The following is a 27,049-nucleotide window of genomic DNA, read 5'->3' on the forward strand; positions in this document are numbered from 1 at the left end:
ATACAGTAATGTTCTTTATTTTAACCCATTTTCTTTAAATGTATCATAGCTATTTTTTATACTGAAGCATGCGTCACCTATTAGTCATGATTATTTTTTTAATGAAACATTCGTGTGTCAGCAGCATTTACTGGCACATCATTCATTATTAAAATTTAAAAACGCGTTACCAGGTACATACCTGGCGTTACTCATAAAATTACCACAGTAGTAATTAGGCTTATCAGCAGTTCAAGACTGCTTATTCAGGTACTTATTTTTCTTTCTTTTGTCTTGTATATATAGATTAGTTTATCTCAACTTATAATACCTTAATTAAAATCAAGCTAAATGAAGACTAAATAATTAATGTCATGTGGAGTACTAATTAAACCACAGAATACATGTAATGTGATTTCTAATATTAAACAGCACTAGATCTAAACAAATAGTTTTGACTTTATAATGCATGTATAGTTGAATATTTCATAGAGATTATTACGATCAACAGTAATCATGAAAACTTTATAAAAAAAAAATCATATACATGTTACATCAATGGAAAAGGTAAAAGTAACTAAACACATGTCTACGTCCCAGCACAGGAACTTGAAATTCTATCAAATAACCAATATTAATGATAATATCCAAAAATACCCCCTATATACAATGTAGTATATATAAACACTTTTTATATATATGGGTGTGTATTTTGCATATTATCGTTAATATTGATAGAATTTTAAGTTCCTGATATTTTAGTATTGATGTTTCAATGCAGGTGGGGGAAATTTAAGCTTGTATAATTATTAAATGAAAATATTACAGAGAGAAAATATTGATAACTTTATTACCCTAAAGGCCTTTTTTTATACACTTTACAATACATATATTAATTTAGAATCATTAACAGTTTGTAACTCACCTATCATGTAGTCAGTGTTTACTTACTAAGATTCTTTTCTATTTTGAAGTTATAAGAAAGTTCAAGAATGATGCAACAAAGTTCCTCGATGGATCGTGATGATGATGTGGAGTTGTTAGGCAGAAGACGTATGTACACACTGCCAACGCTGAGATTTCTACATGTTGCCATTGTTATACTGTTGATTGATGGAATTGTTTCCGTCACATTATGGCTTACAGGTAAATGTGGTTACTTTACACAAATATCCAGCATTAATAAGGTTGTTTAAAGTTGGTATAAATTTGTATAGTCACTCTTTAATTAACCCTTATCCTGCTGAATTTGTGGAACAGCAAAGAGGTTAAAGGATTTCAATATCAAAAGCTACCAACAGTATAGAGCCTGGTCAATAACATTTGGTTATTGACCAAATTATTGACCAGATCATGCCTCAGAAATGAAGAAATTTTGCCCCTTTATAAAGAGCAAACATAAAATCTATAAAATTTACATAATGGTTTTAGAACATGTTAGATGCTTGTAAGCTGAATAATTTATAGTTAAATGTGAAATCATTAGTCATATGATAAAATTAGCAAAATGTAAACAAAGTAGTATTTTTGACTTTTGACTTGAGTTTTAACAATAAGATTGTTTCTGTATAAGAGAATAAAATGTTTTGGCTGCAGTTTTTAGAAGGGTGTTAACTGTTTAGTAATGATTTCATGCATGTGTTATTTACATTTGAGGGAATACACCAACATACATTCTTTCATACAGGCATTTTTTCATCATTCTTTGTCAGATCAAAAACACGTTTTTTTTTATGTGGACTGCAGGCAGTAGAGTTATAACTATACACTTTATATTATTAAAGGAACTCCACTGAGGTTCAAAAGCCTACAGATTTAAAAAAATTGAATTTCTAACATAGATCAATGGGAACAGTTTAAACAAAATGAGATGCAAAAGATAATTAAGAAATTTACTCTGAAAAATATTGAAAATCATATTTTTCAGCTTTTCTTGGTCCAGTTTGAGTGAAAAGCGTTGCAATGCTTATCCATTTTTTTTCATTCTTCGACTTAAAAGAAACAAAAAATAATAGAGGTATTGTTATAGCCACTTTGGTGTTGCCAAACTTTTTAAGTTCTTGTTCACTATGGAATAATTATTCTTAAAAAAACAGAGTGAGCAAATGACTCAAAATTTTGCACACACATTACTTAATTATATCCCCCTTCAAATTGCACATTTATCTTGAAAAATTATTTCCATTTCCGTTGTGTCAAAGGAACACAGTGGAGTCCCTTTAAAATGTGTACGATTATGTAGAAAATTGTAGTTTATTTTTATTTTCTGCCATTTCAGGTGGAGATTCGGACTATTTCATAGACAGCATTAAAAACTTTAAAATAAAGCACTCTGTGTTTGACCTTGCCCTTTTGGCATTTGTCAAGGTCATTATCCATTCACTAGCACTGTCAATTTTAGAATCAGTGACCTTGAAACTGATCGACTTTCCCTTGAAAGGCAGTTTACACACAACCTCAAAACTTCTTCATTTTTTACATATTGTTCTGAGTTTTGGGTCATTAGTTTACACTGCGGTTAAAGGAGGATTTGTACTCAATGAGATTTTACACGAGGAGACGTATGAGCGCATGCACTCTACGTACAATGTCCTCTTGATTTGTGCTGTAGCTTTCTCTCTGATCGAATTTGGGGCATTCCTGTATGGAGTGAAGGCAATGAAGAACCTTGAGGTAATTATATGTATAAAGAATATGTAAATATGTAATAAGATTAAATATTTTACACATACTTTGAAGATTAAATAATAAATGATTTAAACAAGTGATGGTAACATAATTTTCTTTGTAAAAAGGGTAGAGACTTATTATTGAACTCTTCAGATTTAAAAGCTTTGGGTCACTGGCAATCAGATCAACTTGATTGTCACTATCACATAAATTCTCGTGATGAAGCTTGATTAAATGCACATTCATGACTCCTACATGACCTCAAGTTGACCCTACACAATCATGTCAAAACAATTTGGGTAGGAAGTTCCAGCCATGCTGACCATTAGGTAGACCGCTCCAACCAACCCTGATCACACATGCAGACCGAGCTAGACAGGTAGCAGATCGCTTGATCGTGCTTGATTGAGTTGATCTGATCGGCAGTGAGAACACACAGTTAAACAACTGAAAAAGGGGTGAAGTATCAATGTATGGCGGCTGAAATAGGTTTATTAATTTAAAAGTGTACATGATGACTTTAAATAAGTGTCAATTTATATAATGTTGCTGATGTTTGTTCTTTATAATTTTAGTGAAAAGAGCAAATGTCTATATTGTTGTTATATTGGTACAACTTATTTTTACAGTCAATCAGAATCTGTCATATTTATGACGAAAATGGCATAGAAATTGACAAGGAAGGTAATCCAGTAAAGAAAAAAGTTAATATTAGAAGAGTATTCGCCCTTGCAAAACCTGTAAGTAGGCAACATTTGATGTTATTTTATGCTAATGTATAATATATTGTATTTAACTTTAGTTGTGTATTGTAAACAATTCGATTTTAACATATCAACAGTTGGCCAACAAGCATCACATTGTGTCTGACTGACCAAAAGTAACTTACTCACTAAGAACTCTCACTCACTGAATAATGCATAAAAAATTAAGTTACAAAACAAATCAACTAACATAGGGACCAACCAACCAACCAAACTTTATTTAAAGCAATGCTTAGATGATATATTATGCAATATACTTATGTATCTTACTCAGTGGATATTACATTTATCAGTAAGTTGAATACTTATCTTCACCTTAACATAGGTCTACAATTGTTATATCATAGGGATCTCACACTGGCTGTCGGTACAGACCGGAATATCAAGCTACAGGCCTCGTGTTCACAAAGAAAAGATAAGGATCAGATGATCCTGATTTTGTTTTCATTGTTTTATAAAACTAAAACTGATCGTATAATGCTAGAATCAAATGGTATGAGTTTGAAATATAAATAATTGCTTATTTGCAAAGAAACCAACCTATTTTGGGATAAAATCAACAAATAACAAAACAAATATAAAAATGATCGGAGCAAAATTTGGATCAAATGTAAAATGCCCGTATCTTGTAAAAATAACAATAAATTTATTCTAAAATTTCATAAACATGCTATTTCAAGTCCAGTTTTATCAAGTTAACACTTGATATCTAATCTATGAGGATAAATAATGGAGACTATTTGAGTTTTTAAATTTGATCCTGATCTTGATCCTTAAATCTTTGTGAACACTGGGCCAGGGTAACTGTTCTGAGAAGTGATATTTCATTTAAATTTTCAATTTCGTCTGCTGATATTGTAATTTACTCTATTTCGGAAGCTGTTTTACTTTTGTCAGTAAGAGTAGCACACTCATAATGATTAATGCCATCGTGTCTGCACATCTTTTGGCAGTCTACATGACTCTTTGTGGATTCATGACATCATCCCTAATCAGCCAATCAGGTCAGCCATTATAAATAGAATATGAAATATTGGTTTTGTTTTATAGGAACTGCATCTATTGTCAGTTGCCTCCCTTTGCCTCTTGGTATCTAGTGGAAGTCAGATGGTGGCGCCACTGTATTTTGGTAAAGTTGTGGATGCTGCCCAGAAGAGTATGGGTGAGTTCATTGGTTTATCATAAGAATTGGCCAAGGTGTAGTATTTTAGTTCATTCTTTGGATCATCAGATGCCAAAATGTTGTAAAAATTGTATGTGAGGGTTGTTGAACCTCTGTTCTGTATTGCTATTACAGTCAGTTTTACAGATGAGTATTCTATATCTGATCTAAAGATGAATACACTTCATCTCTTTGACAGATGTACTATGTATGATTAACAGATAAATGTTATATAGCACTTTGCCAATGCACAATATCAGATTTACAGATGAGTTTCTAAATATGATTTACAGACAGATGTAGTATTACAATATGATTTACAGATAAATGTTTTATAGCAGGTTTACAGATGTACTATATAATCATTAGTTTTAGAGATGATTTTTCTGTATCTGATTTAGATCTAAAGATACATATTTTTATCTCTTTGACAGATGTACTATACATGATTTACAGATATATGATCTTCATTACTTTGACAAATTAACTTCCTGAGAGTTTCTATATGAACCATACATGTATTTGATTTTCAGATGAAATTTCTATATAACTTAAATGTACTACATCCAATTAAGAGATAAATGCTCTTTATCAATTTTAACAGGATATACTATATCAGATACAGATAAACTTTTGTATCTGATTTACAGAATGACTGTTGATTATTATAAATTTGGCAGCTGTACAATATCTGATTTACAGATGGAATTTCTATATATAATTTACAGATGAATCTTTATTGTCACTTTGACAGATTTACACATTTGTATTATATATGACTTGCAGATGAATATTTATTGTCACTTTGGCAGATGTACACATTTGTATTATATGTTACTAACAGTTGAAGGTTTATGTCACTGGGAGATATACACATTTTTATTATGCCCCCGCCATATAATGGCAGGGGCATATAGTGTTACCCTGTTCCGTCATTCCGTCATTCCGTCCTTCCGTCCTTCCGTCATCATCAGTTTCCGTTCATTATCTTAATAACCCTTGCACATATTGAACTCAAATTTGACATATGGATATGTCATGAGAAAATACAGGTTAAGTTCGAAATTGGTCATGGTTCGATGATTTTTGGCAGAGTTATGCCCCTTTTACATTGAAAATAATATGAAATTTTCAGTTTCCGTTCATTATCTCCCAAACGATTCAAAACATTCAATTCAAAATTGACATATGGATATGTCATGAGAAAATACAGGTCAAGTTCGAAATTGGTCATGGTTCGATGATTTTTGGCAGAGTTATGCCCCTTTTACTTTGAAAATAATATGAAATTTTCAGTTTCCGTTCATTATCTCCCCAATGGTACAACACATTCAACTCAAACTTGACATATTGATATGTCATTAGAAAATACAGGTCAAGTTCAAATTTGGTCATGGTTCGATGATTTTTAGCAGAGTTATGCCCCTTTTACTTTGAAAACAATATGAAATTTTCAGTTTCCGTTCATTAACTCCCCAATGGTACAACACATTCAACTCAAACTTGACATATGGATACGTCAAAGGAATGCGCAGATCAAGTTCAAATTTGGTCATGGTTCAATGATTTTTGGCAGAGTTATGCCCCTTTCACTTTAAAAATAATATGAAATTTTCAGTTTCTGTTTATTATCTCCCCAACAGTATTAAACATTCAACTCAAATTTGACATATTGATGCGTCAAAGGAATGCGCAGGTCAAGTTCAAATTTGGTCATGGTTCGATGATTTTTGGCAGAGTTATGCCCCTTTCACTTTAAAAATAATATGAAATTTTCAGTTTCCGTTTATTATCTCCCCAACAATATTACACATTCAACTCAAATTTGACATATGGATATGTTTTTGGAATGCACAGACCAAGTTTGAATCTGGTCATGGTTCAATGATTTTTGGCAGAGTAATGCCCCTTTCACTTTGAAAATGATATGAAATTTACAGTTTCTGTTCATTATCAACCCAACAGTGTTACATATTCAACTCAAAATTGACATATGGATATGTCAAAGGAATGCGCAGGTCAAGTTAGAATTTGGTCATGGTTCGATGATTTTTTGGCAGAGTTATGTCCCTTTCACTTTGAAAATAATATAGATACATCTTAGGAATAAGCAGTTTAAGTTTGAATTTGGTCGTGGTTCAATGATTTTAGACAAACTTATCTTTCCTGAATGTTGGAAAAATTTTGAACTTTCAGTTTCAGCACTCATACTTTTGTGGAAATGTATATAGCCATTATGTTGGCTACAAATATGCAATATGCTATTTTTAAAAGGTTAAGACTGAATAATTTCAGTGCCTTGAACATTGTATAAAAATGGTTTGTGTTAACATTGAAAAGTTTTAAGGGCTTTGAACTTAGAATGAAAAAAATAATTTGTGCAAACAAATTTGGAACTAAATATTATAACATTTGAAATTTTGGCTGCATGCGGGGGCATCCGTGGCATGATGACACATTTCTAGTTATATATTACTTACAGATGAATGTTTAATTGTCACTGGCAGATGTTCACAATTGTATCATAATATTACTTACAGATGAATGGTTATTGTCACTGACAGATGTACACATTTGTATTATATATTTCTTACAGATGAATGTTTATTGTCACTTGCAGATGTACACATTTGTATTATATATGATTTACAGATGAATGTTTATTGTCACTTTGACAGATGTACACATTTGTATTATATATTACTTACAGATGAATGTTTATTGTCACTGGCAGATGTACACATTTGTATTATATATTACTTACAGATGAATGTTTATTGTCACTGACAGATGTACACATTTGTATTATATATTACTTACAGATGAATGTTTATTGTCACTGACAGATGTACACAATTGTATTATATATGATTTTCAGATGAACTAAACAAGACTGTGTTGACACTACTGATTATATATATTGGCGGTGGTGTGTTTGGTATGGGTAGATCTTGGCTGTACACATTGTCCGGACATCGAGTTGTTGCCAGGCTCCGGAAAAATCTGTTTCGGTCAATCATAAAGCAGGATATTGCATTCTTTGATACAAATAGGTAATATTTATTCTTATTTTCTTGTAATTAGTTAAATATTTTAGTCAAAACTCTTTTAATTTGCTTTTTGGTAAAGAGTACTTTTGTCTTATGTGGATTTAAAACTAAATTTATTGAACTTGTTGAGTGAAACAATATTATGCTCACTAGAGGCCAGCATAATATGATTTTATTTTATAATTCAATAAGTAAAGTATTAAATCTACACTCATTCAATTTTCAGAATTTGAGAGTTATGTATTACTCTTTTTTGATTTTCAGGACTGAAGAGAAATGTAATAGGCTTTCTTTATTTTCAGGCCTGAAGAGTTATGTAATAGGCTTTCTTTATTTTCAGGCCTGAAGAGCTATGTAATAGGCTTTCTTTATTTTCAGGACTGAAGAGTTATGTAATAGGCTTTCTTTATTTTCAGGCCTGAAGAGTTATGTAATAGGCTTTCTTTATTTTCAGGACTGAAGAGTTATGTAATAGGCTTTCTTTATTTTCAGGACTGGAGAGTTATGTAATAGGCTTTCTTCGGACACACAGGTTCTTCAGAATGCAGTAACGGTGAATATTTCAATGCTGGTGCGTAATTTGCTACAGATTATTGGCTCGCTGGTTCTGATGTTCTCATTAAACCCTTCATTGACTGGTGTCCTGTTATCCGTGGTACCAATTATTGCTATTGGGGCTGTACAGTATGGTATGTTATTAAAGCAACCTTAAGCTTTTATTTTCTCCACAAAAAAAAAATTGTGTAGTTTAAAACTAAGTAATTGAGCAAATATATCTTTGAAAAGTGCGTTATAACACTGTAAGCCTTCCTTAAAACATCATCGAGAGAGCTATTTATAAGGTGTCAGTGAAGTTTGTTTCTAAAATTAGAATAATTATCAGGACAGGAATTATGCTGACTGGCAGTTTAGAGATATCGAGGGGTTTCCATGAGTGTTTATGTATTGTATTGGCAGAAAATTTCATTTTCTATCTATATTCCTTTTATTTATCATTTGTTTGAAACAATTTATCTAAAAAGTATATACAATGTATTATACCTCTAGAAAAGCTGAAGGCCGCATTAATGTGTTACTTATTGGGGAATTGTTCTTTGTACCTCTGTGACACTGGTCTTACTAATTATCTTTTACATGAAAGTTTGATGTACATAGAAGGCTTGATGCTATCTAAAATGATATTTAGAGAGGTGTCTTCCAAAATATAGCTATTTTCCTTTTTATGAAATTGAAAAATGCAGCTTTAAAATCTAAGATTAAGTGTAATTGATCATTTCTATACAAATGTATTTGATATTGTTCTATGTAAATACAAGATGATGATATGCATACCAATAGGTTGCTATTTTACGCAGGCATGTTTATGAAAAACCAGTATGTAAAGTTCCAAGCACGGTTAGGAGACGCTGGAAGTCAGGCAGAGGAAAGTTTGTCCAGCATACGTACTGTGCGTACATTTTCTGCAGAGAAAAAATCGTGTGACTTGTATGGAAAAGATATTGACAAAAGCTACGCTATTGGAGCCAAACTGGCAGCATTGGGGGGTAAGTATACATGAGTGACGGTCAGGCCAAGTGGTTACCACGTAGAATTGGTAATCAAAGGATTGCTCGCCGGGTGTTACCTTGAGTAAGAAGCTTTACATTCATTGCTTAGTACTGGTTGGTTTCAGGAAAATAGTGTTTCAATAAGCTTATAGCTTCCAACACAAAAAAGAAACTCTTGCCAGAGTTTGAAACATTTAGATAAATACATATTGTTATATGGGTCATAATTATCACTTGTCTGTTTTGAATTGACAGCAGTCATGCATATAAAATTATAATTATAAACATCAAAGTTATCCAACGAAAAGCGACATTACAAACGTGCAATGTAAAAATGTATATTTCAGGTATGTTTGAAGGTGGAATAGGTATTGTTGTTTATGGTGCGATAACTTTGGTGCTATGGTATGGAGGAAAGCTTGTTCACGAGAATGCCAAAGATTCAACCAAAGGGATATCCCCCGGCATTTTTACATGTATATTTTTTACAAATATAATATAGTGTACAGGGCTGACAAAATCTGACTTTAACTAATAATTGTCCACTTTTATCTGAGACATTTCTTAACTTGTCCGTATGGTGTAATATAGTAAATTCTTAAAATTTTCCACTTGTCTGTACAGGCTGTGGGACAACCTGGGCAATACAGACAATTAATTTTGCCGCCACTGGACTGTATAGTAGTATTGAATATAAAGTTTATTGAAACAATGGCTATTTACTGAATGAAAAATGGAATATCAGTGCTCTTTTTCACTTTTAGGGGAATGGAGGCAGGGCCATTATTTAGAGGGGAAAATTGTGGTGCTGAGGGGAAAATGGTAAAAATTCAGTAGCAGATTTTACAGTCCATTTTAAGTCAATTTGTAGTTTAATACTATCATTGTTTCATACCTCAATGCCCATCTCTTTCTCACTATGGCCCAGTTGATAAAATGGATCTCCGAAAAAAAAATTACTTTTGGAGGGGAATATTTTAAAGAAATAGACGAGAAATATATATATACGAGAATTGGGGCAAATTTCGGCCCATATATTGGCCATAAAAAGAGAACTGAATATTGTGCTAAAGATGTAACAAATATTGTACATGAAGAAGCATACATAGTGAATACTTCATAATGCTAAAGAAGTCTTTCAAAAATTTATTTTTCACATTTGCGCATTTTCTAATCTAATCTAATTTTCTGTTTGTATAATACTTTAAATTATTTTATGCTATGTACATCTCTTGTGCTTACATCCTCTGAAACTGTTTTCTCATTCTGTAATAACAAATGTTATGAGCCTATTAGCTTCTGTTTATTTTTTTCTTCTAATTTTATAAGAAATCAAATTCCTTTTTCAGCTTTTTTGTTGTACACTTTACAAGTTGCCATTTCCTTTGCTACGATGTCATCATTGTATGGGGACTTTATGAAGGTAGACCTCTTATTCTCTTTCTTGTAGTGTGTCATCAGCGATTTCTTTCCTTCTTTGTTACTCGGACCCTTCCCAATTGAAAATCCAATTCTCAATTTAAAAAAAAAAATTATTTCAGCTTTAGATATCATATTTGCCGAGTAATCAGTACGTGAAAAATTCTCGATTAAAATTAGAACATGCCTATGGAACATGTTCACATAGTAATGATAAGATAATCAAGCACACCAATTTTGACCATTAGGAGTCACAATAGCAAATTTTACCTGAAAACCAAATGTGTTAACTTAAAAAATAAATCACATATTTTGCATCACTGTGCATATTTTTTTCCAAAAATGGACCGGATCCATTCCCAAAATTCCAAAAAGAAATCGCTGGTCATACAAAATCATTTTTATTAACGGGTGTCACATTTATCTGTTTAAACAGGTATGGTTGGTTTTTAGCTAAAAACCAGTCAGAAAATTTAATAACCGATAGCTGAGGTTAGTATTTGACTAAGGGGCAGAAAAGTTTTAAATTGATTTTAAATATAACCACAAGATATGACAATTGTTTGTGTTTTAGTTGTACTCAACAATGTATTTTTTCGATCTGATCAAATACGGTACAAACCTAGCGGAAATAGTTACTCCATATTTGGATATGTCTTGTAATCATTTTGGGTACAACAAAATGGCAAATCTTGTTAGAAAGAAACAAAGATAATGTTAAAAGTCTAAGGATTATATTAATACGGTTTGTTAAATGTTGAGTGCAGCATTATACTATATATGCATGGCATAAAAAAAGGAATGCTCACACGTCATAATTATGACATCACATGTGAAGTCAGTAAACCATATGATGTCAGGAAAATTACTTCTCCCCTCAAAGTAGTTCCACATATTGAAATCAATCATATCAGCATATTAGAATTGAATAGATGTTATTTCTTCTTGGGTTGTACGTGCATTATAATGCATGATTTATCATTCAAATGCTTTGTAGTTAATCACTAAGGCCTTTTGGCCTTTATGATTATATTCCTGAGCATTTTAACATTAAATGGCATTTTTGTATAACAACTCCTCAAAATATATATCTGTTTACCAAATAACAACAAGGAGTACAAAGTTGGACATGATTGCACTGAAGTACTTTGGTCTATGATGGTTACATCATAGGCAACTAATTACTGTGAATTTATTTAATTTCATGGGCATGAAGTTTCGTGGTTTTGTCACAAGAGACATTTTCTTGGCTTCTTAAATTTGTGGATTGTCAAAAAATGCAAACAATATAATAATTTTACAGCTGACAAAATGAAATTTGTTGTATCTGAAATTCATGGATTGACTTACCCACGAAAATCACAAATACATGTAGTAATAATGATTTTCACTAACACTGTGAGTTTTGAACATACATTTCTAAGGTGATAAATTCTACACAAGTATCTTTAAAGGGACTCCACTTAGGTTTAAAAGCCTTAAAACATAACATTTGAATTTCTTACCTAAATGAGCTGGAGCACTTTAAACAGAAATACATGTATATGCAAAGATAGTTAAGAAATATACTTTGAAATAAATTGAAAGTCATATTTTTATGCTTTTCTTAGCCCATTTTGGGTCATTTTTTTACAGTTTGAATCATTATTCTGGAAAAAACGAAGAGCGCGAATGATCTGAAATTTTGCACAAAGATCAGTGGTCTAAACCTACATCAAGTGGTACATTTATCTTGAAAAAATATTTTCAGTCCCATCCTATCAAAAAACCTCAGTGGAGTCCCTTTAATACTCAAGTCTGTACAGTGTACTCAAAAGCATCAAAAACATATTATTTCTTATTTAGGCACACCTATTTAAATGAAATTACATGGATAAATCTTGCAGATTTAAAATGAATTAGAAATGATTATATCGAAAGTGATGGTCTTAAATAATAATTGAAAAATCCAGTTTAAGACTGTTTATCGAACAGGTTCAATTAAAAGTAATTAGTAAAATACTTGTTATACAAATAAGTTTAGCATAAATATACTACTATTTATTGTTTTTGTTGTATTAGAATATTTATAATTTTTATGATACTTAATTATTGTGTCTAAAGGTTTTCTTAAAAAAATATATAAAAGTTCCATTTAAAGGCTCATTATGCCTCAGAAATGCTATCATTTTTATTTCTAAAAAACTGTATATTTTTGGTATCTTATTATAGTTTCCAAAAAAATATTTTGTTTACTTGTTTCCTATATACATGAAATAACTTTTACACCATAAGTTCTGCTGGCAATTGATATAATTATAGTGAACTAGTATTTTGTATGGAAGTAAAAAACTACTATGTTTACATTTTGCCACCTTTATGACACGTAACAACTTGTTCAGCGGTACTTTTTCCAGTTGTAAAACAATTCTAACTTGCACTTATCCTTTATTTAAACATTATATTATTTAGCGCATGTTTGACATTCTAAAGAATTAAAAATTATGGATTTCTGAGGCATAACATGCCTTTAAAATATGAATTTGTTTTTTTAAAGCAGCATGTTAATTTTCATTAAAATTTTAAAAATGTATTTAAAAGTAAAATATTGTGAAGTGAACAAAGAAAATAATTTACACATTGCAAACAACTCTTGCAATCCTCGTAAATTACCAAAATGAGGTCAAAATAAGCAAAATTAGCCCTTACTCACAGTGTTAGTAAGGCAGTAGGAATATTATCAGGTGTTTAAAAATACTGCAAAATCAGCCCTTCATCTCAAATAACATGTAAATCATTACTTAAATCTTGAAACATTTTACTTTTCTTAAAATTTTAGCACATTTTTCCCAAATTTAATTTTCTTGAAATATTTCAGCTCATCTGGAGGTGTGCAGCTTTAATATCTTTAATTAGAATTAATATACTAATAGTTATCTATGTTATAAATTAGGAAATTGCTTCTCTTAGTGAAGACACTTAGCTTAAAAAGAATACATTACCAACCTTAATTTATGTAATGCTAGACTTGGTCTTGTTTAGTATGCTAATGGTAACATGCATCAGTGCAAACCAAGATCAGCCTGCACATCTGTGCCAACTGGTATCGGTTGAATTTTTCATGGTTGAGTTTTATGATACATTGTTGCCTGCAATCTTTAAAAAAAAAACGCTGAATTAATACAAATATTCCCATGTATCATTGATATATTTCTTTTCTTTGTGCAGGCAGTAGGTGCTTCTGTAAGAGTATTTGATCTGATGGATAATAAACCAAAAGTTTCAACGGAAGATGGCGGAAAACAAGTCCCCGACCTTGATGGCCGTAAGTAAATTTTTATGATGGTTCCATTTCTGCCAACAGTAAGGTGTATTTTTATGGCAGAGATAATGTATTGATTTGATTATTGATCTGAAATTTTGACGATAGATGTTTCTTATTGCTGATGATCAACCTCTTTATGTGATTTAATTTCTATGACGTTGTTGAATTATTTCACGATGATTTCAGGAAGACAGATATTTAGCTTGTTTACTGAACAATAATTTAGGACAGAATAATAATATCTGTCATATGAAAGGGTTTGGATCGATATTCCGTCCCCAGGGACGGATATTCCAATCTGAACCACACACACGTCAGATATTTTTCTTGAATATTCTGCCATATTTTATCACATTTAAAATGGTTTACCTCAATAAGTTATTTTTTCATTGAAATTAATGTCCTTTCATCTGTAATTGTTTTCATGCAATAGCACATGAATCTAAAGTTTTATTATGGTGAAATGACATCATCTTAGGTACATAATTTATATGTACATGTATTAAAATATACCAAAATGACATCATTTTAACTTAATTCATGCATAAAATGCCCTAAAATGATGCAACTGTATAATATTAATCATACGAGGGATGTCCGGAAAGTTCATATACTTTTTAATTTTTTATTGTATAACAATACATACGTTGTACAAATTTTGTCAGCAAAAATATACATATCTAGCAAACACATTTACCAAAAATTACTGAATTGTGACTTACGTTTGTATTTTTACAGTATTTACATACAACATATATACATCGTCATGGAGCACTTTGACAACGTCAACGGCGTCAATTTAACTTCATGTTTATCTACTATTCAACTTCTTCCGATTTAAACAGCCATGGAACCTGTCTGGCGTATAATTTATACATGTTATGTTTCCTTGCTATTACTTTATGAATTTCATATACTACATTTAAAAAAAAACAACAAAGGTGTCACTGGTTCCCATACAGTGTGTGAGATGTCTGTCTTTTTCAAGGATTGTTGTAACGCAATCTGCGACATTTCGGCCATGCTACTTTTGGTCACCTCATATGTTTCTTATACAAAATACTGTCATTACCGCTTCTTAATAGTGTTTGACAATTAAACACAAGTTTCCCTGAACAATTTATGGTTGATTTTGTTTTTAAAGAAAATATTATAATCTCAATTGGTGCCATTATTAGCGTTGCTGTGAAGTTAAATAACATTACGTTGCTCCGTCCTTGAATTTGACGTCATTTTTGCGACACAAAACTTACGCAACTTCATTGCCTATAATCGTCGTTAACAAGTTGTTTCCTAGCGTATGACGTCGTTATTTGCACTAAATATCAAGCAATAGTACCCTTTGATGTCACAACATTAAAACAAGAGTTTGCGTTAAAATTACAACTTTTAGCAACTTTTTATTCGAGTAGCTATTGTCATGAAATCAAAGTGCTCCGTGATTCGTTGATCATGTTGCCATGGTGATTGGCGATTTGCGAATACAACTTTTATCAAGTTTTTTAATTTAGAAATTTGTAGCAGAATAAATACTAAAGCAAAATATTTACTCATCATATTGATATGACTGCTTATAATAATTTTATAGCCTTGTCTACGAACTTTCCGGACAGCCCTCGTATTTGTCTGCTCTTTTAGTTTATACAAATTTATTTTAGTTACATTGTGTTCAAAGCTATGAGCTTATTGAAGCACTTAATCTGTTCCCATAACCAACCAGTACGAAGCAATGAAGGAAACAACAGCTTGTCCCTGACAGGGTTTGAACCCACTTGATCAGCATTCCTTAGATTACTAGTCTAACTTGTTAACCACTTGGCCTCGATGCTACTCTGCTTGTTTGCATCCATGTAGTTCTAAAAATTGCTTATTTTGTATTCACAGGAATAGAATTTAAGTCAGTAGAGTTCACATATCCGTCCAGACCTGAAACAAAGGTTGTGAAAGTAAGTTAACTAAAGTGATAAATTTTCTACATATCTTTCATCATAGCATTTCTCATCAAAATGAAACATGGAAAAATTGGTATAAAGTTATTTGTACACCTCTTATAAATCAGTCTTAAATTTAAAGTGGCAGGCCTCCAGATTCATGATAATATTCATCAACATTTAAAAAATTTATTTAAAAGTAAACTTTTGTGAATTGACCAAAATAAGTAATTTACACATTGCAAACGGCTCTTACAATCTTCATTAATTACCGAAAGTGGTCAAAATATGCCTGATATACTGTATTGAGCTTACCTGACGGTTTATTTGCATTTTTGACGCTTTTAAGGCTTTTACATACAATTGCCTGTGTTTTGTAGGGTTTATCATTAAAGGTAGAGCCAGGACAGATGGTTGCCTTGGTCGGTCCCTCAGGGGGAGGTAAATCTACCCTCGTTACCCTTATAGAGCGCTTTTATGATCCCGATGCTGGATATATATCAATAGGTAAGAGTGAGTTATTACCCAATTTTGTAAAATTGTATTGCCCTTGCTGTTAATTCCGAATTGTCCTATATGGCTTACTGTTCCATTTTTTCATCAAGTTGATTAATTGTTACAAAGTACAAGTATTTTTTATAATTTAACATTTAAAGTATCAATCAGAAGTTAGAATGGTCTGACTGTAAGTTGCTGTGTCTCTGTTTTAGTTCCATTGCCATGTTCCTACATTGTAAATTTATTGTCATGATATTACCATTCTATTGCCATGTTATTGTCATGATATTACCATGTTATTGTCATGATATTACCATTCCATCGTCATGTTATTGTCATGATATTACCATTCCATTGCCATGTTATTGTCATGATATTTCCTTTCCATGCCATGTTATTGTCCTGATATTACCATTCCATTGCCATGTTATTGTCATGATATTTCCTTTCCATTGCCATGCTATTGTTATACTTTTACCTTTCCATTGCCATATAATTGTTATACTTTTACCATTTCATTGCCATGTTATTGCCATGATATTTCCTTTCCATTGTCATGTTATTGTCATGATATTACCTTTCCATTGTCATTTTATTGTCATGATATTTCCTTTCCATTGCCATGTTATTGTCATGATATTACCATTCTATTGCCATGTTATTGTCCTGATATTACCATTCCATTGCCATGTTATTGTCCTGATATTACCATTCCATTGCCATGTTATTGTCATGATATTTCCTTTCCATTGCCATGTTATTGTCCTGATATTACCATTCCATTGCCATGTTATTGTCCTGATATTACCATTCCATTGCCATGTTATTGTCCTGATATTACCATTCCATTGCCATGTTATTGTCCTGATATTACCATTCCATTGCCATGTTATTGTCATGATATTACCTTTCCATTGCCATATAATTGTTATACTTTTACCATTTCATTGCCATGTTATTGTCATGATATTTCCTTTCCATTGCCATGTCATTGCCATACTATAACCATTCCATTGCCATGTTATTGTTATACTATAACCATTCCATTGCCATGTCATTGTCATACTATAATCATTCCATTGCCATGTTATTGACATGCTAGTACCAGTCAATTGCCAGCATTCATAGACTGGCGGTTTTACTTATCAAATTCAAATTTTCTAGGTGGCATTGACCTTCGTGAACTAGATCAAGAATGGCTTAGACAAAAGATATCAATGGTGAGCCAGGAACCTACCTTATTTGCCTGCTCTATAAAGGAGAATATTGCATATGGCAGGGAGGCATCAATGGAAGAGGTTAGCTATTAATATTACAGTACAGTTTGATATTTCCACAGGGCGGAAAAATTAGCGAATTTCAAAATTCCAGACATTTTGCAGCTTCCTATACATACATTGTAGTTTAGTCATTCTTTTATTCACATTAACCATATTCAGTTCAATATATATATGGATTTACATAAATTTCTGTGATTTAAATATTTTACTAAAGGATGAGCATAGTATATCTTTCAGCATACACATTTTTGTTGGCTTCCATAGCTGAATGGTTAAGGTCGTTGACTTAAAACTACTTGCCTCTCACTGCTGTAGGTTCGAGCTGTGCCATGGTCTTCGGACTCTTTGTACTAGAAAGCTTTCCAGCTTAAGCTTATGGAACATCGGTGGTTCTACTCAGGTGCCCATTTGTGCCTGAAATAATGAGCAGATGTGAACCTGAGGTCTTCCTCCTTCAGTAAAGCAGAAAAGTTGCCATATGAACTATAATGTGTTGGTGCGATTTTAAAACCAAAAAAAAAATAAATAAATAAAAAAATTATTTATATTCTAACAGGTGATTGCTGTAGCAAAGGAAGCTAATGCCCATGAGTTTATTACAACATTTGAAGAGGGTTATGACACGTTAGTAGGTGAACGTGGTGTAAGACTTTCTGGAGGGCAGAAACAGAGGGTAGCTATAGCTAGAGCTTTAATAATGAACCCAAAGATACTACTGCTAGATGAGGTATGTTATATAGCAGTGATAGGTTATTTAAATGTGTATCATGTACATCTTGATTGCAGCCATCTTGGATTTTGGAGTTTCTTGAGGGGAAACTTCGTGTTTTCAGAATCTGTAGGCTAGAATCTGTCAGATAGTATAAGTTTCCATGCTGTGCAAATCTTGTCTGGGTTAAGCCTGTTTTGATTCAACAGATAAGTCTTTTATTGATATTGAACGGTACTTTAACCTTTAGTCTGTTAGCGGCAACAGATTGTACCTATGCTATTAGTGCAGACCAAGATCGGTCTGCACATCCATGTTGTCTGATCATGGTCTACACTGTTCACTATTCTATGCTTTTATTGAAAACTTTTTGAAAATATTGAAGAATGGTTTTGTCCAGATTGAAAGATTGACAAGTCCATTTAAAAGCGGAATATGCCTCAGAATTGAATGGATTTAATTTCTTTAAAAAGGGCAAACTTTTGTTTTAAAACATTTAAATATTGGTTTAAGAGAATGTTAGATGCTTTTACATGAAGAGTGAAATTATTTGCCATTGAAATAGAAAAATGTAAACAAAGTTGGGGTCTTAGGTCACAAACTGGGATATAAACAAGGTTCTGATATGTAACACTCATCAAAAGGTAGAAATTCAATGCAACATTGTACTTGTACATATATCAGAAACATTTTGTTAAATTTCAATGAATGAAGTTCATTTAAAACTTGTACATGTAATTTTAGGCAACAAGTGCATTAGATGCTGAATCAGAACATCTTGTACAGGAAGCTATAGACAGGGCGATGAAGGGTCGTACAGTAGTTATTATAGCTCATAGACTGTCAACAGTTAGAAATGCATCAAAGGTTTGCACACTTTCATTAGAAGTGATGCTTTTAGAAAATGTCAACTTTAGCATTTATATATAATTTTACACTTCATTTATTGCAAGGACAGGTAAAGTTACCATTTTACTCCCACAAATGAGGGGTGTATATAGGAGTCTGTTTGTCAGTTAGTCTTGACATAAACTAGAGTTAGGAATAAGTTTTTGCCCTAAACGAGAAAACAATGGGCGGAGCTAAATGAATTGTACTTTTGAAAGGGGATTAAATGTAATAAAGCCTGCATATCACAGATAAGTGGTTGCCTTCATCGTTATCAAGCTAAAAGGAGTAAATTATCAATTAAAAGTCATTTTCTGCAAAAAAAATTTTTTTTCAATGCTGCTCTTTGTCTACTGAGGTAAAAATTTTCTATAAATGTAAGTTATTAATGTTTCATATTTTAGGTTGTAGTGATAGATAAAGGTGAAATAGCTGAACAGGGTACCCATGAAGAGTTATTAGACAGAAATGGTGTATATAAGCGGCTAGTTTTACGTCAGCTAACCGCCGGTGCTGTGACGGATCCAGCTTCTGACAAGTTGATCAATGAAGATGCAGATGACAAAGACCTTTTGCTTAATTAAGTTAATAAACATCTCGGTTTAACATAAAAATCATTGGAATGGACAACAGTGTTAATGCTGGGATATCTAACTGTGAAAATAGTGCTACATCTTGAGCATATTATGTTTTGCATCCGAATTTTTATGTTGAGTTGAGATAATGCCTGTATACCAAAGAATACAATATCTCAACTTGTAATACATTTTTTTAGACCAGCATATCATCAGACAGTGTTGAACATTTTGTGAGACCTTGGTTTATAAGAAAAGAGAATAATTGTTTGCTGGCATTGATATGTCCCTTTTTCTTTACAATACAATTCACATAATGTCACCTTAGTAATGGGTTTAGTCCTTCAAAATTTAATAGAAGTAACTAGTTATTGCACTATGGTGACATTAAGATCATCTCACATTGTTATTTGTTATTAAGAAACTTCATTGTGCTCTGAAGTTTCAGTCAAATAGTGTACACATATTTCATGAAACACTAGAGAGGAGTAGTGGAAACATTGTATTTATGAATAGTACAAAATTTCATTTACCCTGCCAAAGTTATTGCCATCTAGATAGATAGATAGTTTTATTCTGGTAAAAAATACATGTAATTAAACAACTATTATATCAATGTAATCAAGAAACATTTTGAAGACCCATAAATTTGTGACTCTTTTATAGCTTTGGTTTTAAAGATGAACATTCTTCCTTAAAGGCCCATTACATGTATCAATGAGAAATGCTTTTATTATTATTTCTCAAAAGCTTTAAAATGTTGGTGTACTTTTAAAGTATATAAAAATTTACTGACTGGCTTTTTTAATGGAACCATCTTTTTCATTTGTTGCTTTTTTGCGATAAGTACAGTTACAGTGAATTAGTATTTTGTATGAAAGACAAAGTACTTACATTTACATTTTGCTACATTTATGAAAAAATGTTTGACATTTATCACTACTTTCTTCAGATAATGATATATTCTGTATTGTACCCCCTCGTTTATGTTCTTAGAATGACGTCACATTCCCTTTATGAATGAAGTTGTAAAGTCATACACTACTCTAAGAAAAAAGTGCTAAATGAAATTTTATTTTATTGTTATGTTTTTTATTTTGAAGATCTGTCTGTGAAACAGAGCCTACATTTTTTCTATTTCCCAGAATTTTGTTTTTTTGATAGCTTAAAATTTGTAATAGTTTTGATATAGGTTGTATGTGATAATATTTTGGATTTTTATATGTTTTTTAAGTAAACAGATTCTTAAATTCTAAGGACCACAATGGAAATAAGGGTTCATTGTCTTTTTTTTATTATCCTTGGTGCTGAGTTGCAGGGCATGTTTTTCTTATATTTTATTATTACAACATGTTTGTTACCTTTGTATGCATTGTGATACTACTACCACTCAAGAAACATTTATTTGCATACCACTCAATGAAAATAAATTCTGTATTAATAGAAAAAAAAACTTGGAATTTTCTGTTTATTTTATACATTTTTCTCTTTAGACATTTTAATATGAAAGACTACCCAGTAAAATTTGTGTTTTGGCTAAGTATTGCGGCAAGACACCAGTGAAAATACGAAAAAGATTTTTTCACTGCAGTGAAAAATAGATTTTTCTTGTAAAAATACGAAGAAAAAAATATGCATTTTATTTCATCAATATTTCACAATATTTTATTCATCAGTGTATAATACATCTGTCAATAATTAAAATTTCAAGAACTTCATTGAATATAATTTCGTTTATTTTTTTTGTGTGTGCGATTTGTTATATAATATTTGTTTGACAATTTTCTTTATATATTATTTTAAAACACGACAATCTAGTTCTAGACTCAGCATTATTTTCTGCTTTAGTTCACAAAGCTTATACCTCTAAGATTCATTCTACTGTTTTCCAATATACATGTACACTATTTAGTTGTTTGAAGACAAATGTGATAAATTCATGGTTGTTTTTGTTTTTGCCATAATGAATAGATTTGATGAATGTTTGAATTCTTACGATAAGATGTTAATACTTTTTGTCTAAACTTTGCTTGTTTATAGAAGAAAAATGAATTTTTTTTATTTTGAATAAAATCAGATTATCCTTTTTTATCACATACCCGCGATGCTTGTGGGACTATTTGAAAATGGTAAAGCATGGCGGTGCATATATTTTGCCATGATGTCAATTGCATTATACAAACATTGTGTAAAAACGCGCTAAAAGTTAGCGTGCTAAATGTTACACTCGAGGCTTGTCAATGAAAAGAAATCTTATTAACTTTAAACAGTCTATAATTTGGGTATGCGATAAATAGAATATTATATTCCTGTAGGTTCATTACTAAATTTATTGAACTTGTTGAATAATGTAATATTATGCTTGCCAGAGGCTGGCATAATGTAATTTTGTTGTTGAACTTGTTCAATAAATTCAGTATTGAATTTACACTCATTTAATATCCTCTATTTACTGGATGGATTTTCTTACATTATTTTTAACTATATATTTGTTACTTATAATTTAAAGGAGCCTTAAAACATTAAATTTGAAATTCTTGCAATGATCATAATGCACTTAACATAAAAAATAAAAAAGCAACAATTTACTAGAGTTCAATTGAAGATTGATTTGAGTGAAAAGTATTGCAATGCTTTTTGGTTTTGGGTCACTTTGCACAATAATAAAATGGTCAATCTGGCGAGTCTGTGGGAATGATCTTAAATTTTGCACACCAGTCAGTGTGCAGTCCCTTTAAATAGATTGTGTTTGTTGTTTTTGGTTTTAAATGCTAGAGTAGCATATATGAATTAAACAGAATAGAAATGCATAACTGACTCATGTAGCAATTATGTTAACAGATACAAAAATGTTTGTTCAAAAGGGGTATATGGTGCTTTGTTGGTGATTAATGTTGCTGACTGCAAACCACTTGCTGTTCCTAAAAAATATTGATATAAAAGCAGTTAGTATTTGTGTTTATAAATTCAACCTAATGTATGTTGGATCTTTGCTGGGAAGACAACAGAAACATGTACTTGTCCTTCCATGTCTTTGTAACCTGCTAACCTCATTTCATACCACGTGCTCTTCATCAGTGTCAATCTAAGTCATGATAGAGATGTTGGTTACTTTCATGGGCAGCGGCTATCCAGTGAGCTTATGGGGGATTGGTCGTTAAATTCAGGTGCCTGCTAATGCATGATTGAAATAATACATTGACAGCTAGGTTCCTGGTGCAAAGCTGGGAAGTCACCATATGGACATAATAGTCTTAGGGTAATAAAACTCCAACAAAATAATGGAAAACAATTGTATACAATAACATATATTTGTAATTTACATACGTATATATAGGATTTATTTTTAAAATTTTACGTTCTTTCATAGAATGTTGTTACTTTTTGTATTAGTTCTTCGTATTATTATGTGTGTGCACGTGAGGTGTTTTTAGCCATGTAACATTAGATTTTACAACTGAAAATGTGGTTTGTTGTGTTTAAATTTATTTAGATATACATATTCATTAACTGTTTCAATTGCCTTGACATTCCTATATCATCATTATAAAGCCATTTTATCACATCCACGCATTATTATCAGACAAAGCATTTATTTTCTGCCATACACTTTGTAGCGTAATTTAGCAGACAGAGCTTAAAGATGGGCAAGCAGTTGTCAGCAATTCACATGCCCAGGTTGTTAACACTCTTGAGGGCCACATTTGTTTTATTCAAACTTGGTCCCAATGTTAGTCTTAATGAAATTTTAGATAAGTTGGAACATTGATTACCTGAGGTGCAAAACTAGGTCACAGGTTTGATTATGTGAAAACCTTGTTACTAGTAACGCCCGAACTTTTTTGACAAATTCATTATGCGGTTTGCATATAATGTCTAAATGATTCTAATGTCTTTTTTGAATATTATCTAGTGTTAAACTCAAGGTCACTCAGTAAAACAGAATACATTAGGGACATTTCAATTTTAATTAAATCTTTTATAGGAATCTTCATTAACTGATAACTTGGAAATGTCAAAAATGGGTCATATGAGGTCAATCAAAAATCTGGGAAAGGGTGATACTTCAAGTCCCAAGAAAATGTAAACACTTACAGATAATGCTTTGAAAGGATCGTTATAACACTTTTCAAAATGTTTCATCGTCTTTACTTTTTTGAGCGATGAAATGGCCACCATGGTCGTTTGGTGTGAGTATTTTGCTCATGAAATCCCTTGAATAAATAATTACATCTTTGCAGATTTAGTCGTTTCATGTAGGTGGATTATATCAGGAAAACGTCGTACACATGTGCTGGTATATTCATATATTTTGCACTTAACCTAAAACCTTGGATAATTTGACTGAATTATGATGCCTTTATGACTTAATAAGTATAAATGTCAGAAAATGAAGGCATAGTTATTATTGTTATAGTTAAAGAACAGTAGTTATGACTTGTATGTGTTAAAGATATATAAAACTGAGTAACACTTTGAGAATTCTTGTTGAACGTTCAATACCGAACGTCAAAATAATGCTATTAACCACTGACTGCTGGGGTCGATGTCTTATGATGTAACAAAAACCAGCTGTTCCATATATTCACAATATTTTACTGAAGTCGTTCACTGAACAGTCTGTTATGTAATTTAGAGAATGTTGGAAGAATTTTCTAAACATCTTTTTACTTTATCCCGTTTAACAAAGATTCAACTTTGAAATATACATTTTTTCCTTATCCTGTTTTAACAAATATTCTTTCATGGTATGCGAAATTTGCCTTAGAAGCTTCGATTTGTTTATTATTCTAGGGAAAACTAAAACACAATTTCTATTAAAAAAAACAAGCTTTTCCTACTTTGTATCACAAAATAATATTTTATTTAACAAGTTTGAACGTGTTATTACATACTTATAAATCAAACATTGAGAAATATTGATAAAAAATGCATATTTTCATTTCCCTTATTTTCATTGTTAAAACATATTTTTCACTGCAATAAAACATATTTTCCGTGTTTCAGTTGGTGTCTTCTTCTAAATTCAGCAAATACACATAAAATAACGGAAAGTCGTTTTAATGGTAAAGAGAAAAAGTATATTATAAACAGAAATTTTTATTTTGTTCTATAAATACAAGTTTATTTCCATCTTGTGGTTTTCAAATGATCATATTTCATTTGTATTTAGTTTCATACCACTCGATGACAAGATGACAATAAATTACGTATTAATAGAAAGAAACTAGAATACCCTAAATATATACAATTGTATAATTCATTTGCTTCTAGAACTAAATGATTAATATTGGTAGGATAATACATAGTCTATTTGATTGATAACTAACATTTAATCATCAATTGAAAACTAAGCAAAATTATCATGGTAAGCCGTGTTTTTCCGAAGAAATTTCAAAAGAAGAAAAGCTGTTTAATTTCTTGAAATATTTCTTTCTCTTTTTATAATCTTCGATCTTGATTTGCAATAATTCATCCAATTGCAGTTTCCTAGGGTTTAATTGAAATAATTGAATCATTTGTTGTTTTCACGTTTTATAACATATTAAACCTAGTTGAAAACTATAGCATTTTGTTCTTGTTTATATATTCTTATAAATTGTTTTATAGAATTTATAAAAAAGAATACATCACTGGCTTTGGTAAAAAAAATAGTTGAAATGCCGTTCGGGAGGAAACGATTTTGTTGATATTTCAAATCTGTTATTTTATCTGGAAATGATTCACCAACATCAACAGAATTTTTCTTCTTCTCAAAATACGTACATATCTTATTTCAAGACGTCAGTTGAATATATAAACTGGTATTTATTTGTATTGGCATGAACGCAAGTTTCAAAAGTGCACAAGATAACGAAAATATTGAACTTTAATGTTTTCCCTTTACAGAATCATAACAGCAACTGCCCAGTGCTGTATAGCAGCAATAAGAAGTTGCTCCTTACTTCTTCTAATTAGTTTGTTAATGAAAGATCATAATAAAGTTACGCTCATATAGCAATGGCTAAAGAAGTATTAAATTTTCAACGCTATCAGATGTTGGAACCAATTATTCCGCAGAATCGGAAAAAAACATAATAACACTTTGAAGGAGTACGAGCTGCCATACAACACTGGACACTTGCTGTTATAAATGGGTATGGAAACATGCAAAGTTAAATATTTTCGTTATCTTGTGCACTTTTTGAAACTGACGTTCATGCCAAGAAATATAAATACAATTCATAATTTCAACTGAACCTTCATAATCAAATCTTGAAATAAGACTTTTAGGAAAACCATTTTGCTGATATAAAAATAAATTGTCAATTATTTCAAATTAGAGTGACTGATTTTAAATATGAACAAAATTCGTTTCTCTTCTCCCAAATGTTACTTAAATTTATTATTATGCTTAAAGTTAAAATTATACTTTATTCTATACATGTATTTATAAATTAAAATAAAACGACTCATAATCGTATAAAGACAAGTGTAATATTAGATAGTATGTAACTAGTTTTAATTATGTTACTCGTATACATATTATCAAAATGAGAAAACTTTGATTGTGTCGATTATCTTATTTAATAATAATAATCATGATAATGATAATAATAATAATAATAATAATTTGTGCCCGAATGTGGAATATTTCTGGAAATACACCTCTTGACGTTTTCTTTTGATACATGCAATAGAAGATATTTTACAATTATTCCTTGATTTTTCCTTTATTGTATGTTTTATCATTTCTGTCATGATATTGTTCTGCTTCTTATCGCACATGCCCTTTTATTTCCATAAGCATAATGAAATCAGAAATTTTCTCGGACTCAGTGCCTACCATGTAGGATTTTTTGTTAAATGAGATAAGGAAAACATATAAACTCAATTTTGAAAGTCAAGCATTTGCTAAACTGGATAAAGCAAGACGATAGTTAACAAATTCATAAACCATTCTCTAGATTACATAACATACTGTTCATTGAACGACTTTAACAGCTGGTTTTTATTACATCAGAAGGCATTGACCCTAGTAGACATTTATTGAAGTTTGATATAGAAACGTTTCATATTATGTAAGTTCCCCAAGTGTTAGTTGTGAACAGACACAGGTCGTTTTCAGTTTCTGACATTTACAGTCTTTAAGTCATAAAGGCATCATAATTTAGTCAAATTATCCAAGGTTTTAGGTTAAGTGAAAAATTTATGTAAATACCTACATCGAGATAGGTTCCGCAATATATCCCAGGTATAATCCCTTCTACATGAAACGACTCAATCTGCAAAT

General features: G+C 31.2%; 1 protein-coding gene across 1 annotated transcript; it reads left to right on the top strand.

Annotated features, from left to right (window-relative positions):
• The first annotated feature begins 174 nt into the window (after positions 1-174).
• Positions 175-23,290, top strand: LOC132723544 (uncharacterized). Its single transcript, XM_060708284.1, has 17 exons — positions 175-249; positions 954-1,125; positions 2,258-2,652; positions 3,279-3,389; positions 4,464-4,575; positions 7,454-7,628; positions 8,118-8,314; positions 8,981-9,169; positions 9,520-9,648; positions 10,522-10,595; positions 13,799-13,895; positions 15,780-15,841; positions 16,207-16,333; positions 17,489-17,622; positions 18,161-18,331; positions 19,058-19,180; positions 19,606-23,290. Exons 2-17 carry the CDS (start codon positions 972-974, stop codon positions 19,783-19,785), a joined length of 2,430 nt encoding a protein of 809 aa, XP_060564267.1. The 5' UTR covers positions 175-249; positions 954-971; the 3' UTR covers positions 19,786-23,290.
• The last annotated feature ends 3,759 nt before the right edge of the window (positions 23,291-27,049 follow it).

This window comes from Ruditapes philippinarum, unplaced genomic scaffold, assembly GCF_026571515.1.
Source record: "Ruditapes philippinarum isolate M1 unplaced genomic scaffold, ASM2657151v2 ctg588_1_1_1_1, whole genome shotgun sequence".
In the NCBI taxonomy this organism is placed as follows: Eukaryota; Metazoa; Mollusca; class Bivalvia; order Venerida; family Veneridae; genus Ruditapes; species Ruditapes philippinarum.